Genomic DNA, 19,099 nt, shown 5'->3' on the forward strand with positions numbered 1-19,099 from the left:
TGTATTGAGCACTTCAATATACAAACTCTGATACATGTAACAGTAAAATTTCCACCTTCAGTGTTAACAACATGTATTTAAACACAAAGATCACCCAGTCACTGACAGATACTACGCTATTGTTTCATGTTTTATTACATTTGTGAATATACAATGTATAAGTACACAAACAAGAGGCCCATGGGCCACATCCCTCACCTGAGGAACAATAGGTATGATAAAATCAGCTCAATGGAGTCATAATACAAACTATCTGGACAATGTACAATAATTCATGTAGATCCTGTATAAATAAAATCCATTTTCCCCTGGGTATTCTTATGTTTATAATCATTAGTCCCTTTTCTAACAGGATGATTTTATAGTCATATCATATGTTGAGTATTGCAGTTCTCAAAAAGATCCCTAACAATAGTTTATATATGGGATATAAACGTACATCAAACTCTGAACCTTCTCGTGAGGCCAAAGAATTGTCCTGGGGCCAAAGTCTTAACAATTATAAAGAATCATCTGGCTGATTAGTTTCTGAGAAGATTTTTAAAGATTTACCCTATATATTTCTTTGTTAAACTTTGACCCCCCCCCCATTGTGGCCCCACCCTACCCCTGGGGATCATTATTTTCACAACTTTGAATCTTCACTACCTGAGGATGCTTTCACACAAGTTTCAGCTTTCCTGGCTGATTAGTTTCTGAGAAGAAGATTTTTAAAGATTTACTCTGTTTATTCCTATGTAAAACATCGACCTCCCATTGTGGCCCAAACCTACCCCCAGGGGTCATGATTTTCACAAATTTGAATCTACACTACCTGAGGATGCTTCCACACAAGTTTCAGCTTTCCTGGCCGATTAGTTTCTGAGAAGAAGATTTTTAAAGATTTACTCTATATATTCATTTGTTAAACTTCGACCCCCATTGTGGCCCCACCCTCAGGTGAGCTAAAAAGGTTAAGTTTACAATTCAATAAGTTGGTTTCTGGAAGAACAGACTTTGAAAATTTTCGTAATAAATATTGACAAATTTTTTACTTTTTTAATCTTTAGCTTTTAAGATCTGTGTACAAACAGAATTGTGAGCAAATCTCTGTATCTTGCTTATAATTCGAAGCTTAACACTCAAATATGGTTATTAAATAGAAATTGTAAACAATTAAACACAAGAAACATGCACTACATGTATAACAAATAAAGAACACAATTTATTTTTTCGAAATAAATCATATATATACATGTAAATACCTACATATTTCAGTCAGCGATATCAAACTCTATTTAAACTGAATAAACTCGAGAAAATGCCGAGCATCTCAACAAAACCTATTGCATTAATCTACCATTACGCAAAAAATAATGCCGAATTACCGATAGAATGAATTGTATTTCAGTACCCCTACATCAGATTTTGCTTAATTTGCGCAGGTAAACAGTTAACTGTTTGATTTACCGAAGTCTCTGTTTGATTTGATACGTAAACATCACGAAATACAGACGATAGTTCCCAGGTTACAAAGCATAAATAATGAAAACGAAACGAAAATCAGAACAAGCTAACATCAACGTCATGTGTGAAAACTGTCAACGCATTGAAATATTTAGCCTCAATTTACTTCACAAAATCGGCACCAATATATTTTGCATGTTTCAAAAATTTCCCTTCATAAGGAACGGTTGCATAGCAAGCAAATTCATCATAGTCAGATCGATCCTTTTTCGTATAATGTCATGGCTGCTTTAAACAAGAAGTATGGAATGGGTATGCAAACCCGGGCCGTGGCAAAATAAAAGCCGGGGCGGATCTGCAATCGGCAATTCCAAATACGCATTATTTTGCAGCAATATTTACAGCGAATACAAATATACTGGTCCATCAAATATCCCGAAATTTTAATGAGATTGGCAGATTAATACCTGCCAATCTTTTGTTTTGCTCAGGCCCCAAGTCTTGCCTACCCATTTTAACGTATGCCGAGCCCAAAGCTATTAAACTGATTGAAACACGCCTTTCCTTTATTATTATTTTCGTAATAACTCGGATTTGAAACAGAATAAGCACTTAATTTTTGCAATTTAGATTTTCCTTCCCATAAGGATAATTTATGCTAAACTATGTTGAATTGAACTCGGTAGTTCTTGAGAAGAAGATTTTTAAAAATACACCCCCCTTTTTCTACAGTTTCAAGGTTTTCTCCGCTTTGAATACAGATCGGACTTTTATTTCTGCAATTTATATTCGCCATCCCATAAGGATGCTTTGTGCCAAATTTGGTTGAAATTGGATAAGCGGTTTTAGAGAAGAAGTTCAAAATGTAAAAAGTTTACAGACAGACAGACGGACAGATGGAAGGACTGACGACGGACAAAATGTGATCAGAATAGCTCACTTGAGCTTTCAGCTCAGGTGAGCTAAAAACCAAAGATTAAAGCTTTTTTTGTCTCATACATGTATACCATTTAAACAGACAGTACAGATTTCTTGACAAATATGCAAAGATTTGAAAGAGAGTGTTTTTGGGAGAGAATGATTGAAGTGTACCTTTTTGCTCAGTTCCACACTTATTGCATTGGCCTCTTTGAGGAAGATAGCATTTCCCCACAGATCATCCCTGAGTGAAGTAAACTGGTGGTACTTCCACTTCCTAAAGGCCCAGGCAGCTACCTGTTTCTCCTTCTCAGTCCATGTAAACTCTACAACAATAAGTAGATTTATCATCTGACTGTTGAAGCAGTTTTGAATTCGTTCCATTGACATGTATTTGACTCTGCAAGTAATTTGGATTTCAGGCAGTTTCAATTGATTACATTAAACAAATGGGTATACCTTCTTCCTCCTCTTCAATTGTTTCCTCTGTGGCTGCAAAGCTCGACATCATGGAGTGACGCATCACCTCCTCCTGCAGATTCTGGATCCTTGTCTCATAATCCTGTACAAAATCAATACATTAATCCACATGCTTAACTAAATCCTGTAATCTGTCTGAGAAATATGGCGTCGGTAGCCGAGTGGTTAAGGTGTAGGACTCATGACCGAAAGGTTGTGGGTTCGAATCCTAGCCGCGGCAAGTCGACGTTGTGTCCTTGGGAAAGACACTTTACATGTATTTCCTCACTCCACCCAAATGTAAAATGGGTACCTGGCTATAGACAGTGAAAGATATTGTCGGAATGTGAGTGAGCGCCTTAACGGCTGCCGCACTGAGAAGGCTCTGGAATGCTTTAAGGTCTGCTGGTGTAATAATTGTAAAGCGCTTTGAGAAATGGTTCGCCAATTTTAAAAGCGCTATATAAAAACTTGCAATTATTATTATTACCCGGTATTAAATACATGTATTTACCAAATTACCTTTCTCTGTTGTTCAAAAAGCTGATCCGCTTCTTCTTTTTCTTTTCTGTATTGTTCCTCTAAGCCTTGGAGCCTGTGAAATAAAGTGAAATATTTGAAAATCAAAACTGCTTATGCTTTTCTGGAAAGTAATAAATCAGACGTGATCAGAATCTATATTAGACATAATTATACAAATAAATTGATGTAAATGATATCATAATTTACCTAGCTTCCATATCTCTCCGTAAGTCTATGCCTTGAGACTCTAACAACTCCAACTGTGCGAATGTCCAATCTACTGGCTCCGCTATAAAGAGAGAACATACTTTACTTCTCACTCATGCACGTATAAACTTTTATCTAAACAAAAGGAAACTATTAGTATGATATTACCCTAAGCAATCTCTTCTAGGAAGTTAAATGTATATGATTTATCAATTCAAACATAGAAAAGCATCAGTTGCAGATATGTCAGTTAATGTACTATAAAAGCATTATTTTTGTAAATTTACCCTTTTAACAGATAACACTGAGCATGAACTTTGTATTTATTTCAAACTTAATTCTTTTTTAACACAGTTATGATAAAATATGTTTGTCAGAGCCATTTGTTCTCTCTGTACAAAATGTGACACATTAAGTTACAGCTTTAGTCACTAAACAAATGCATTTATGAATTGTTTTCTCACAAAATAATGCATCGTGCTTTTCCTTCAACATAAGAAAGAGTTCAATTACATATCATTCCTATGAAAAATGTACCAGTAACCTAAAGTATAATAAGAAATCCACATAGGTTTCCAAATACATGTAAATAATTGCATGATAAGCAAATATATAGCAAAAATGACTTATTGATCAAAAGTTTCTGCAAATACTAATGAATTAAAATTCTAAAAAGATAGTGATAATAATGTAAGCAAATTCAATTGACTGACATGGTTGCTTGTTTCTACTTTAACACAATATAATGCTACAATTATGAACTTCAATGTTGTATGGGTGCTGTAAGGAATACAGGCTTGTGTGATGATGAAATGAAATTCTAACGAGCTACCTTCTTGTTCCGATTCTGTCTTCACATCTTCTTGTTCATTTGCTAAATTAGACAATGAAATAAGCAACTAAAGAATGCAAACTCAAAAAACAATGATGCAAAAATTGTTGCAATTCGAGGATTTTGGGATTTCAGCATGCTTTATAAAATGAGTGAATATGGGAAAAACATGGAATAAATCAGATGAGATTAATAAACATTTGAATTACTGAAGTTGAATATTTCGTAAAAGTTACAAAAATGTATTAGTAAAGAGATGTAAGCTTTTATAGATAAATATTTTAGAACAAAAATAATCTACTACCGGTGATAAAATATTTAAAATTTCACTTTTCCTGGATTAAAATTAGTTTTCTTTGGCATAGACTATTAGATTAAGACTTATTGCTTGCTTTTTGTCTCAGATTTTTAAAGAGAACGTTGTTATTCTTATTCATTTTTTTTAAGATATCAGTTGGATGTTACAAAGTCTTTTCCATTAGCTCATTAGACCATGACCAAAGTCAGCCATGCTGAGTTATAATTAAAGACTCTTCTCAAAAGCTTTCAAATCAGAATCATTTATTTACATGTAAAAACCAGCATCCTTTTGGAGAAGTAATTATACTGTATTTATTGCTTTGTAAAATGGAATGTGAAAATTCTGAAAGGTGTTTGGAATTTTTGGTAAAAGGTTACATGCTTATAGCTGCTAGATTCATGCACTCTGCACAAAGCAAAACACAGCATTTTAAATGAAGAGCTTGATATTCATTTGTAAACAGTTTTCAATTCAATCATGCAGATTAGTTTAAGCAAAATCAGCCATGATATATACTGCAGGATGATGTGACAGCTATACTTACATCCAACAGATTCTATTTGATCAAAGTCAATGAGATGTGCTCTACTTTGACGAGCTGTAAAAAAATTGCCAGAGTGTTAAGATAAAATTTAAAATGCACACACAGTATACTGTTCATGCATAAAAATCAAAGTGTTGAAGTAAGTGTTTTTGTATGTACCTTGATCTGGGTGGTTGAATCTGAAGACATGGTGTTTACCAATGATGACCCTGGCCCCTGTTTTCATTTCTGTCTCCTCTGTTATCTGTTTACCATTCACATACACAACAGCATTTTCAATGGGCAGCAAAGTCACTTTTCCTGTAAAAATCACAATCATAATATGTAACTTTCTTACAGCATGGAAAAAAAATCTCATCTTTGTATCTAATGTAGTCAATTTTGCTTAACATCAGGCAAAAAAAATAAGACTTACCTTCGCTGTTGTGGAAAAGACAATGTTCCTCAAAAATGTTGGATCCACTCAATTGAATGTCGTTGTTCTTGGCTGCATCCTTCAATCCAACTCTAAAGCATAAAAGCTAACATACTGACAAAAATCTAATCGTCTATTTTACCCTCCAGTTAATAAGCACATGTATCTACATGTAACAGCATTAATCTAATTGCACTGTTCTACTGTAGATTCCTTATCTTGTAAGCGATTACTTAATTCCAAGACTCAACTGGTTTTTTTTTATCAAATCGCAAGAATATTAAATTGTGAATGGCAAATTTTTATCAAAATAACTTATACAAGTAGTTTACATGCACTGAAAAATAAAAGCAAGATTTTAAAATTTGCAAGATGTGTTTCTCGCGATTCTACACAGATATTAATTCCTTGCTTCTAATTGTGAATTTACAGTATCCAGTACAGAGCAGACTAAGATAATATACCTTGTAGTTCCTTCTTTGATGTAGTAGATCAAACATTCCGACATCAGTGGATCCTCGTTAAGGTTGACCAAATGAGGTGACTGTAAACAAAGGGTATTTAAGCTCAATTATAAAATAGATTTTCAGAAAATTCGATGAGAAAAGTTTTATTTTAAAAATTTGGTCAAATACCAGTAATTTCATTTCTTATGTAAATTCTGCATAAATATCTCTATGCAGTATGTAAATTATAAACGGAAATGTGTTTTAAAAAAAAATAAATGAATGAGTGATACAAATATAATTAGTTTGTACCTTCTTCGGTGAAAACACACCAATAGTTCCACCATCTTCCTTCAGAGCAACTCCCATTTCTGCTAGAGTTGCCTCCCTAAAAAAGGCACTACCTTTATTATCTGTCATAAATTACATGCAATATCAATGGCCCAAAGTCATTTTGTTCCTCCTTCCCCTTGCTATGAATGGACACACAAAAACAACCAAACATCATTTCTGAAAGCTAGTTACCTTTCTTTTCTAACTGCTTCGGTTCTACGAAGCTTTTCCTCCCATGATTCATTCAGTTCTGCGATCAGTTTCTCAGACATCTGAAGCCTTTCTATGGCATTTTCTCCATCATCCATTGTCAAAGAATCTTTCCTGGATCTTGTCATTACTCTTGGATCAGGAAGTCCTTCAATTCCTTAATCATAAAAAAGCATAAATTTAAACTCTGATAATCACCACAAGTGGATTTTAAATAGTTCTTGGGTAATATATATATGAACAATTTAATTTTTCCTAAAAATTAAATAAATACATATTATAAATGTTTATCAAATTTTCACTGACTATTATATTCACAATGGACACTTTACATATTTTCTTACCTTCTCCAAGCTGAATGCCCTCTGTATGCAAGATTTCCCTCAGTTTAGCCACCTCTTCCTTGAGTTCTCTGATGATTTTGGCATTTGGATCTTCATTGACCACAGCCTTACATACAATCTGCTTGGCTCTGTCAGCATATCTAATACAGAAAGGACACAAAAATAAATACAAGTCCTGACAGTACAATGTATATTTCAACACCTCTTTTACATAATTATGTTATTGCTTTAAAAAGATACACCACCTGTATACGAAATGGTACTTTATTATGATGCATGCATTGAATCATTATTATATTTTATTAAAGACAGCACACTTTATTATTGTAGTTTCTTGCTAATGTATATTTGAATTCACAGCAAATAGTAAGGAATTAAAAGTTCACAAACCTTAAAGTGCTGAGTGTTTCATCATAGTTAACATCAGCCGGTGACAAAGCAGCTATCATGGCAGTTTTAGAATTTCCTCCTACAAAATGAAATTGAATACATCAAATGATATCCATGTCAACTAAATTATTTCTCATCCATCATCTCTAATCCAAAATTCTGGATAATTTTCCATACCTAAGTTCTCCCTGAGCAGCCAGGTTAACACAGAGTCTCTGTAGGGAATAAAATCAGCCTTCCTCTTTTTCTTGTTGGACTGAAATGATTTAAACATATTAATCATTGCTTTGCTAAGTGTTTACAATTCAAAAAACTCCAAAACTTTCAATCATCAGTTTCAAGGCATACACATTTCTTTTGGCTGAAAAAAAACAAGCACATGCAAATCTACAAGGACCGCCTCCACAGGAAAAAGCAATCTTGATCAGTTTTAAATGTTAAATTCCTCAAATATTGTCATGAACTTTGACACTACCAATAACCAACTCTCTCTATATAACTCAAGAAAATATCCATCTTTAAAAGCAATCTTTCTTTTTAAGGCATCGAACTGTAAACCAAAATTATAACAACACCAATTTCTTGCAGGTTCATGTGTACCAGTACTTGTACTTTAACAACACTTCCCACTTACTTTGATGTCCATCGCACTCTACATATAAAATGGAATTGACAAAACTCTGAATGGATCAGGGTTAGGTTCAATACATCATACAATGTACATTTCTTTCAAAGTAATTAATGATCATTAGTTCTGTTATACATGAAAACATAGGACCTAGTTTTATTAATTACAGCCTGGGTGGAAAAGAAAATAGTGGAGATATTATATACATTATTTGTATACCTTCCTTTCTGAGACACTTACGACTTCAGCGAGTGCTGAGATGACTTTGCCGAGAGTGGTCAGGGACTTGTTGATATTCGCTCCTTCTTTGAGTCGAGTCCCCTTGGCTCCTGTTGAATCCGCTCGTTCACTTCCTGCTAAATCTACTAAACTAACTTTACTAACCTGGAAAAATTAGAAAAAAATTACACAATTAATTTACATTAAATCTTAATAAACTGCAAAATGTACAATTGTCAATAACCTTATGAGCATTAAAGATAGAAGCTGCAGAGCTGTTATGGACTTACTTTCTCTCCAACCATATTGGTAGCTTCATCTCTTCTACGCTGAGTAAAAATAATGGTGAATACTGCATGGGATCGACTGCTGGTTTCATTCATATTTGTAGCAGCCACAGTTCTGTAAAAGTAAATAGCCAACATGCTGACTGCAATTCAATGAAGAGTTATTCCCCTTAATTTCACAATGTACAATGCCTTAGTGGTACATGTACTTAATATTACTGATTTGTAGTTATATATATATATAAATATACCTAGCCTTATTTCCTTCATCTATGAGGTTATTAATATCATCAAAAGACTGCACAGCTAGCTTTGATAAATCCTCCACATAGGGACCTAACAGAGGGTGCTCTCTCACACGCAGAGCTTTGTTGTTTCCAGGGTTCAGAAGATCCCTCACTCTTTCACAATAGATTTCCATGTAACTCACCTACAAATCAAATACATGTACATATCATCAGGTAACATGGAAATACCGGTACATTCCAAAAATCAAATCCATTGGTTATTTAGTATTATTACCTAATCAAAGGGATTTTGTAGTTCTATTACAAATTAAATATTTGTGTCTATTTTGAACTGCCGGTCAATAGACTGCGATCTATTAGACCGCCGGTCAATAGACTGCGATCTATTGGAACGCCGGTCAATAGACTGTGATCTATTGGATCGGCAACGTATATCAGAACGCGTGTATGTTATATGATGTTACATTCTTTCTCAGAGAGTGTATATTCCTTTACATAGACGCTGTTTTTAGTACTTGGTGAAACAAAATTCAATGTTATCAAAATGGAGTATCAAAAAAATCAACAATTTTAAAGCCTCATATAAGGTAATAGACTATTTAAAATCTAATGAGTTGAAGACTCCCCCCTTCTTTGTGTTAACTAATATTAAATTGAGATGTTGTAATGCATGCAACAAGTTTGGTGCATGTAAAAGATGAAAAAAAATCTTAGCATATCGCATAATGGCACGAAAACAATCTGCAATATGCCAATGTAAACCCAGAAAACTAAAAAAGGAATTAGGTAATAAAACAATTATATAATGCTTGAAAAGTCAATAGACCAGAATTTTTTCCCTTGGTGCAGGGAACAGCTCAGTATGATCTATTCCCCTCGGCGTTGGCCTCGGGCAATAGATCATACTGAGCTGTTCCCTGCACCAAGGGAAAAAATTCTGGTCTATTGACTTTTCAAGCATTAAATAATTGTATACTGTCTACCATCAAATTCTGAATGTACTCCTCAATGGAAACAAATACTTTATTTAAATCTCACATACAATAATTACTTACTTCCACAGAAAACTGTACATCTTCACTCTTCACTGCCTTAATTCTTTCAAACAAATCCTCACATAGCTGAAATATACAATACAAAAATACCTGTTACAAAATGATCTACTTTTGATAATTTGTTAACATGAAGTAAATTTAAGGTCAGGGTAACTCAGATTATGATAACTCTTTTTGTTATACTTTCATGTTAAATACTGAAATCTGATTGGTTAAGACGCAGTTAATAATATTTATTATTACCTAATCAAAGGGATTTTGTTGTTTTATTACATATTAAATATTTGCGTCTATTTTGAACTGCCGGTCAATAGACTGCGATCTATTAGACCGCCGGTCAATAGTCTTCGATCTATTGGACCGACGGTCAATAGACTGCGATCTATTGACCGCCGGTCAATAGACTGCGATCTATTGGACCGGCAACGTATTTCAGAACGCTGGTATGTTAATGTTACATCCTTTCGATAGTTCTCATGGAATGTATATTCCTTTACATAGACGCTGTTTTTAGTACTTGGTGAAACCAAATTCAATGTTATCAAAATGGAGTATCAAATAATCAATAGTTTTAAAGCCTGATATAAGGTAAAAGACTACATGTATTTAAAATCTAATAGGTTGAAGATTCCCCCTTCTTTGTGTAAACTATTAAATTGAGATGTTGTAATGCATGCAACAGGTTTTGTGCATGTAAAAGATGAAAAAAAAATCTTAGTATATTGCATAATGGCACGAAAATCATTGCAATATGCAAATTGTAAACCCCGAAAACTAAAAAAGGAATTAGGTAATAAAACAATTATTTAACGCTTGAACAGTCAATAGACCAGAATTTTTTCCCTTGGTGCAGGGAACAGCTCAGTATGATCTATTGCCCTCGGCCGTTGGCCTCGGGCAATAGATCATACTGAACTGTTCCCTGCACCTCGGGAAAAATATTCTGGTCTATTGACTGCTAAAGCATTAAATAATTGTATACTATTACCCTCAGCGTTAGCAACGCACTTGGCAACGGGTAACATTAAAAAAAATGTTACATGCGCGAAAATTATGCGCGTACGGTTCGCTGTAGAATTCACGTTATTCCTATATAAAAGCAGTAAAATTTTCTTAAAAATTTTAAAAAAGACATTCAGTATAACAAAATAAATAGTGCCTGTTTGGGAGGATAACAGTTGAAATTGACACCCCTCGAAAACCATTGTCAACCTCCGCTTCGCGTCGGTTGACAATGGTTTTCTCGGGGTGTCAATTTCAACTGTTACCCTCCCAAACAGGCACTATTTATATAGTATTGTTCAAGGATGCCTGGTAATGGTTCAAAAGTTTACTTACAAGAAAGATAACTCTCACTCTCTCAACTAATGACTATTACCCCTTTACATTGGTATTACAGGCACGTAGCATCGTTTTTGAAAGTGGGGGGGCCAGACCCATCCAAAAAATCTTGACAAGCAAAAAAAAAAACAACAAAAAATAAGGGAAATTTAAAGTTTCCAAAAATCTTCAAAATCCTAATCCGTGGGGGGGGGGGGGGGGGGGGGGGTAGACTCAACTATACTTCCAAAAAAAAATTCTTCCCTACCAAAAATTTTTACTCTCCAAATCATCAAATTCCTAATCCGTGGGGGGGGGGGGGGGGGGGGGGGAGTACCTTCAATTTGACTACTCATTTCCTAATTTTTATATCAATTTTTTACTAACTTCCATAAAAGTGGGGGGGCCAACTCCATTATAATTCATTTTTTTATATGTAAATTTTAAAAAATTCGTTGCTGCGAGAAAAAGTGGGGGGGCCAGGCCCCCCCTGGCCCCCCCTGATGCTACGTGCCTGTATTATCATGTTTGAAGTTTTTGACATACACATAATTTGACCACCAAAGTTAAAATTCTGTACATTTATAATTAAAATCAAAACTTCTTTTTAAAACTCAAAATTACTAAAGCTAAAATCTCCTAAAGTGAAAATGGGGGTCAGGAACCTTTAAGTTATACCAGATCAATGCAACATACAAGATGGAAATCTCATTGTCCAACCTGAGGAATAATTCCCATTTGTCCGGGCTCACTCTTGCCCATCATTGTGTAACTTTTGCCCGCTCCTGTCTGTCCATAGGCAAATATACAGACATTGTAGCCCTCAAAGGTGTGGTCCAGCATCTCCACCCCTATATCCTCATACACCTGCTTCTGGGTCGCAAAGTTTTCATCACCTGGCTGTAGATACAAATCAGACATGTACATTGCATAATCATATTTGCTTGCTTCTTGATATTCAAAAAATGGAACTGAAGGCATTAAATAAAACTGTGTTCATTTTATGTCTATAAACAATATGCCATATTTTACAGTTAAAATGATAGAGATGTCACATGTAATATATAGTAAACTTACTGTTGTGTGAGACCAATAAGAGTAATCAAAGCTGAAGTTGCGAACTTTTTGATCCTTTGGACCTGCCTTTGGATTTGTTATAACTGAAAGAGTTTCATCAAATAATGCATTTCATACCAGAACTAATATCAAAACATGCTAAGAACATTCATATTATTAATAACTTAAATTTTTTCATTTTTTCAAATGTTCTCAAAGATTTTCCCAAATTTGCTTAATGTCCTTATTTCTTTTGAAACATTCAAAATAAGTTAAATTAAATCATTATTAATTCTTTTACTTCCTAGCTGTTTCAATTATATCATACTCCTACAAAATTTAAATAAAAAAACCTAACTCAGTTAAATTTCAAGTGAAGAAACATGAAATATTTCCTCATTCTTTATCTAAGACTATCAATCCACTTCATTATCAACTACTGTCACATTGTTTTCTCTGCGCTAGCTATTGAGATGATTAACTTTGACAGTCATGGACTCGAACACAGATTATGCATGTGCCATGTCCACCGTAAACTTACATGTTGTTTTGTCCTTCATGTTGATGATGAGATTTGAGTTGAGGCCGAGTTCACGGCTGTTGAAGGGTCGCACCCTCACCGCGACCTTGACTGACGACATCTTGCTGTGAATATACAGTAAAACTGATATTGTATACGTTAACAATATTACCCATAATCATTCATAATATATTGATGAACTAATGATAAAAGTCCTGATATAATAGTTTTTGGTATTATGTGTTATATTTTTTTTCATTCTGCATTCAATCTTGCAATACTCAAAGAATTTGACAATGGAATAACGTGATTAGCAAAAAATTATTCCTGTCAATTACCATTTCATATACCATTTTTGGGGGTTTCATGAACCAGACCAACAAAGGATTTTTTATTTTGCTTTTGCAGATATAGAAAATGAACAAAAGAGGCTTATTTCAGTTTAAATATGCAAGCAACTCCAATCTGAAAGGAGGCTCATTAGCCACTTTAGCTTTCCATCAAGTTACTTCCTCTAAAGGAATGCTAACCCACAGCAAATTAACGATTGAAGATATCTTTGATCTATTGATCAACCATGGCGACGTAGGTAAAGAGGAAAGAAATAGTTACCCGGCACGGTTAAATGAACGAAGCCGATTCCGTTTCATGTTGAGTCTGAACACAGACTGCTGGCACAGTTACTAATGTCAAGCAGCAAAATGGCAATGCAGTGACAGATCAGAAGTCTTGTGTTTGCTTTATAATCACAGATAAAAGTCAGACTTCATCAATAAATCATGGCTTCCCTACACAACTAAATACCTTCCTGTCTTCATTGTGTAAGCTTGCTACAGTGTTACTACTTGTTGCAGTGTTTGGTTTGGGTCTTAGTACCAATGCACCTGTACATTATCATTATACCAATGGAATACTGAGGGTGAGGTGTGGTGGGGAGGACTATGACGGAAATTATATGATATACTGGTATGCTCTGATTTCTTTAAATTTCTAGCACTAAAAGAAGGACAATTCCGTCATTTACACAAGCAGTAAATATGAAAAAGATATTTCAGTCAAAAATAGTTTCCAGAGCAACTTCTCAAGACAGTCAAAACTGATGGGTTTGAAGGTATATTTCACTGTGGTGGATCCTGCATTCTTTTTATTTTTCACTTTTGTTTATACTGATACAATGAATTGTACCTCATATCCAACCTCTTCCCAACCTAACAGTGACTATAATAAACACTTCCCTGTCAGACCTATTAAATTGTATTGAAAAATGATCAACACACACACACACACAACCTGACATTGTACAAGCAGGTAGGTACATATTTTATTTCCCTCATACAATGTTCATGCATTAGTTCTGTGTTCATACGATTCAGTGTACACTTAGATACTGGTAGTTTTATTACCTAAAAACTTTAACAGTGATGAAAAACCACTTGGTAAAGAATATGTAGCAATTAGAATAAACAGCCATAAAAACTGGGTATTTTCTCACACCAACTACTCAGTAATGTTTTAAGAACATCAATTTATAAAACAACATGACAGGTTTCTATAAAATGCAATACTGCTGAGAAAAGAAGAAACACATAGGTTTTTAAGTTAATTAAAGCTCTCCAGACACAACATTGATACTAGCTAAGTTGACCATGTCCTTTTACCCTAAAATCAAATGGGTATCATATCACCTCAGGACTTTCTTACATCTGTGTTTCCTGTTAATTGTTATTTGTCTGGGGTATTAATTTGCATGACTTGACAGAATGACATTATGCATGTGTGGGATCAGATTCTTCAGCTTTCTTATTTGACAACATTTTTTTACAAAGCTTAGGCTAAAACTATGTTACAAAGAAAGTTCGGAATCAGCATGTCTAACTCATGGATGTCCTTTACTCTGTCTTGCTGTGAAAGTACAAGAAGAATAGTTTCTACAACATTCATTTCCCATCAATTACTCAAAGATCCATAGATCTTAGGATCTCTGACCAGTTCCTTACAGAATCACATTAGCTATTATCAGATGAAGTGCATACTGCATAAACGATATATGGTACGAGTATCAAAACATGTTTCAATTCAAAAATGGTATCACCATTGCATTATAAATTTTGGTTAGATATTTTTCCCCAATTCAAGTAATTTAAAATAAAATTCATGACTTTATTAACAAGGATGATTTATCTTGTAAGTTCAATTCAATCTTGAGGCTACAGACACTGGACCTTACATTTTGAAGAAAAAGATTCCATACCAAAAATCCTTAAAAGTTCATTGTTCAAAAAAAAGAAACTTCAATTGCGCTTTTATCTTCATTATATATGTAAATATGTCAGAGAGAATGGTACTATCTGCCAATGGAAAGCATATAAGTTACAACCCGCATAATTCTCAATAGAATTGAAATGTCCTTGACGCCTTATGCATGTATAGATATCACCTGCTCAGGCGGAGTAAAATTTAACCCCAGACACCCTACATGGATTCACAGGAGTAATTTTCATTCCATACATAATTAATATTGATTTCCCTTTTAGTCTATATTGCTTCACCTAACATCCAATTGAAGAAATAAATCAATAATGAGTATGGAGCCTGCTGGTCTATGCATAAACATTTCCCTGACATCATGTCTGACTGAATTTCCAATATTGATAATATGCTATCATTGGCAAACAATAACAGACATTTACAGAAATAGCCAAATGAATATGAAATTTAACATTCAAGCCCATCCTACTCCAAGGATGAAATTTGGAACAAGGGAAGTAATTTGCTATGTAATTATGGGTTTTTAATCAACATAATTATTACAGACATAATCTACAGTTCATTGAATACTTCAGTATGGTAATTAATGTTTGCCAATTTGTTAAGTAAACAGCACCTGCTTCATTGGTACCCTACCTTATACGGTTCTTGTCCCTTCACTTGGGATTTTCACCAAATCAAAATATCCCCGTCTGCTAGTATGTAAAATTTGTGTCCATTCTGCTTGAATTCTACTGATCACTTAAATCCATTATTTTCCAAACGTTTCTTTCCTGAAAAAAGAAAAGAAGCCTATTGTCAAACACTCTGAACAAATTCCACTACTGTGACAAATCTCTCTCTCATCCCAAAATTCCTTTCTGCGATTATCCCAAAATACTGTTACTTACAACGAAAAGTTACAATTCCGGTTGAATAAAATGTTAATACAAAATAACGTCATATGTTATCATATTATAATCAGACTGCTTCACTTCCAAGCTTGAAATTCCTACTGCATTCTGAATCACTGTTGCGTTTGGAATGGTTTATTGATCTTTGGGATGTTGGAAGCCCTAATGATTTTCTGTCAAAAGAACTTAGTAGTAGCAGGAGTTAGTACACAGATCTGGATAGTGACCCTCTGCCGAGTTAGGGATTACACATAAAAGGGAATTTCTGTTCATCAAAAGGAATACTATTTGTGAAATAGGATAATGCACAGAATGGCTTAATTGAACAAAGAGAGTATTGAGTAGACATTCATGTATTAGTTTTTCTCTCTTAGAATATCACCCCTGGACCAGTAGTTAAAACATCTCATTTTTCATCTCCCTCCCACCTTACTGAATTGCAACACAATATTATTTCTGAGATCCTGCATCATCTATGAAGTACAACAATTTGAAATCTTTATCGATTCTTTGCCCATCATTAATTAAGCCCTGTCCTTGACAAGATCTTGACACCAGATGCATTTCCTGAAGGTTTTATGATGCTGTATACCTTATACTTATTTTGCAGACTACAGGTCAACAACATTTCTATAATCATTTATTTGTTGATTTTCATGTAGCCAGTGGTCGAAATAAGCCAAGCTTGGGTCGTTGTTATATATTTATTAATACATATTAAACCTGAAATTTTGTAATTAAACAAATAACACAGAATAGACACAAATGACAAGACAATTAGACACAGACAAACATACACATTAGACAACGAAATGAAACAGTAATATTACAATTTAGAATGACTTTAATTTATTACATTAAGTCTTACCGGGACAAACAATCCTTATGCTTAAGTATATTGTCATTGTCCACGTTACAGATATTAAACTCTCATACAATCATTCACTCTAAACACGTATACCAATCAAACACGCTAGCGATATACCTGGTTACATTCACATCAATTGATCATGAAATGATGGCCATTTACAAAGAAACAATAAAAGATTAACTTTCAAAATTTCAAAAACATTAAGTCAAAATTTGAACTAGAAAATGATGAAATGTATGATCCAAGTATATGTATCTTCTATCCAGTAGTTTAAAGACATTTTCAATAGATGTTACACTGTGATGGATAAATTGAGCATTTTTCTTGGGTACAATTATATGGATTTTAAATCATTATAAGATTATACGATGAGAAAGTTTTTGGCTTATATATCATGTATACCAGGTAAATAAAACAGTTACTTTTTTCAACACACCAATGGCGTTCATTTGGTATCTGGACTTATAAAAGTGATCTACAGTCTAAGATAGTCCCACTGACTGTCAAACAAAACAAACTGCCATAACAAAAGTTCTGTGATTTTTTAATGAAGCTTAGTCTGTTACCATGGTATTATTGGAGAACTTGTTACACTGTCTGAACCCTGCTGGGTAGGGTTACAGTGGCATAACATTCATAATCAAAATTCCACAAATGCTATTAACATTTACTGGTTTAATAGTTAATTAAAAGCCAACTGCATACACAGCCAGTTATTGAGAACATGGTACATGACACACTTTATGAAAATTATCTCAAATAATTATTGCAATTGAATTGATATTGATCTGTGAATATCATTGAGTGCATTCTAAATATGGATGATTGTTGAATGTCTCAGCAAGAGTCTTTAATCAACCTTATCAACAGAAACATGTAGTCTGCTAAGAGTTTCATATCCAAGTAAATGTAAAACGTTCATCAATATCATACCCAATACCAAACGTTTTTGTTCTGCCTGTCTATGGAGATATGTTACATTGTTTAAGTTCATAGAAAGCGAGGCAATTAAGTTAAAGAATTATACTAAAGTGAAATGTATAATTGTTTCTGGATATCAAAATCAGCCTCCATAGGCAACACAATACTTGATGTACAACATCTTCAAGTTTGCCAGAGGGGTAACTACATGTATACAGAAAACCCTTGCTGTCATTAATAGGTTTATAGAAGATGATTAGTAATTAGATTGGCCATTTTATCACAGGTTTTTCTTAGAGGCTTAATACACTTCATTGTAAATCTATCATAAGCAATGACCTTATGCACTTACAGATAGGTTTGGGAAGTGAACTTCAGAAGCTATGAAAATAAGCATTATATATTACACTGTAAAAACCACGAAGCAGTTTATGAAAAATCATGAACTGTTTGAACCTAGTTTTTATGAGTACAAATTTGGTAGATAAATTTTATCTACCAATAAAATGAATTAATTTTTAATCACTCAATTTTCTGTCCACCACACAAGTACAAAAAATGAAGATGAATTCGGCTCCAAAAGAACAAAAATTACACAAAATGAAAACAAAACCTCATGCACAGATTGATATGTTTTATGTGCAGGTCATTTTGCCATAGGTTAAAAAGTAAATTTAGGTATAAAGCCATATAAATAGCAGATTACAAAAAGTAACTGAATTTTCCTGAATGTTACATATACTATGTACTACATGTATTTACTATATTTTCAATATGTATTGGAAATTTCACATGTACTGAATATAAAATATTTGATATGACTCCTTCATAATGTCACTATGGATTTTGTCAATTACATTGTACTGATAAGATTGACAGATTAAGTGATAAAAATAATATCCAATTTAATAATTTTTGTAAAGGAATTTTATTGAAGAAAACAAAAAAGTCATCCAAATGGAAGAAAAGTCAAGCACCATTGCAAATCATCAAATCTCCTTTACATATATTTACTAAATTTACTACATGTAATAGCCATATCAACATAAATGGCCTATGAAGCCAGTAAATGTGCTTTTTGACAAAAAATTAAATAAATATCAAAATCCATATCCTTTTCCTAATGGAAAAAAATAGGGAGAGTTCTCAGGGAGGGAAGGGGGAGATGAAATGGATTTTTTAAACAAAAGGAATGAGCTTGACTTGATAGAAATATAAAAATCAAATTTATTAGCATTGTGATGAAACTTAACAAGAGTTGATGCAGTACAGAAACTTATTTTGCCGTATCGTGACTGGCATACAAGTGGTAGCTTACATCAATGTTAATCAACTTGCAAATAAAAGAGAGACAGCAAAAACAAGAATCAGTGCATAAAAATCCAATTTTTCCTGAAACAGAAGCAAACAATCCCTAGCTAGCATCTTGGATAAGAAGAGCCTTGG

At 33.7% G+C, this 19,099-nt stretch overlaps 1 protein-coding gene across 12 annotated transcripts in view; it reads right to left on the reverse strand.

Moving 5' to 3' along the window:
- The window catches only part of LOC128188461 (kinesin-like protein unc-104), a 31,097-nt gene extending 14,589 nt beyond the window's left edge, over positions 1-16,508 (reverse strand). For 5 of the 12 annotated variants that reach the window (XM_052859536.1, XM_052859534.1, XM_052859535.1 and 2 more), the window contains exons 1-24: positions 15,859-16,507; positions 15,605-15,741; positions 12,722-12,825; positions 12,202-12,284; positions 11,845-12,024; positions 9,805-9,870; positions 8,753-8,931; positions 8,505-8,616; positions 8,236-8,379; positions 8,002-8,019; positions 7,545-7,623; positions 7,368-7,446; positions 6,978-7,117; positions 6,616-6,790; positions 6,403-6,478; positions 6,109-6,188; positions 5,645-5,736; positions 5,389-5,529; positions 5,230-5,283; positions 4,385-4,426; positions 3,553-3,634; positions 3,346-3,418; positions 2,824-2,926; positions 2,539-2,690 (exon numbers count right to left, since the gene is read on the reverse strand). In XM_052859536.1, coding sequence (XP_052715496.1) covers positions 2,539-2,690; positions 2,824-2,926; positions 3,346-3,418; positions 3,553-3,634; positions 4,385-4,426; positions 5,230-5,283; positions 5,389-5,529; positions 5,645-5,736; positions 6,109-6,188; positions 6,403-6,478; positions 6,616-6,790; positions 6,978-7,117; positions 7,368-7,446; positions 7,545-7,623; positions 8,002-8,019; positions 8,236-8,379; positions 8,505-8,616; positions 8,753-8,931; positions 9,805-9,870; positions 11,845-12,024; positions 12,202-12,284; positions 12,722-12,821 — 2,250 coding nt within the window. In that variant the 5' untranslated portion in view covers positions 12,822-12,825; positions 15,605-15,741; positions 15,859-16,507. Of the gene's footprint in view, positions 1-2,538; positions 2,691-2,823; positions 2,927-3,345; positions 3,419-3,552; positions 3,635-4,384; positions 4,427-5,229; positions 5,284-5,388; positions 5,530-5,644; positions 5,737-6,108; positions 6,189-6,402; positions 6,479-6,615; positions 6,791-6,977; positions 7,118-7,367; positions 7,447-7,544; positions 7,624-8,001; positions 8,020-8,235; positions 8,380-8,504; positions 8,617-8,752; positions 8,932-9,804; positions 9,871-11,844; positions 12,025-12,201; positions 12,285-12,721; positions 12,826-15,604; positions 15,742-15,858 lie in introns of all 12 variants that reach the window. The other 7 variants (XM_052859532.1, XM_052859530.1, XM_052859527.1 and 4 more) reach the window with 4 other exon arrangements.
- Between the last annotated feature and the right edge of the window lie 2,591 nt (positions 16,509-19,099).

The sequence above is a fragment of the Crassostrea angulata genome, chromosome 6 (genome assembly GCF_025612915.1).
Source record: "Crassostrea angulata isolate pt1a10 chromosome 6, ASM2561291v2, whole genome shotgun sequence".
Taxonomy (NCBI): domain Eukaryota; kingdom Metazoa; phylum Mollusca; class Bivalvia; order Ostreida; family Ostreidae; genus Magallana; species Magallana angulata.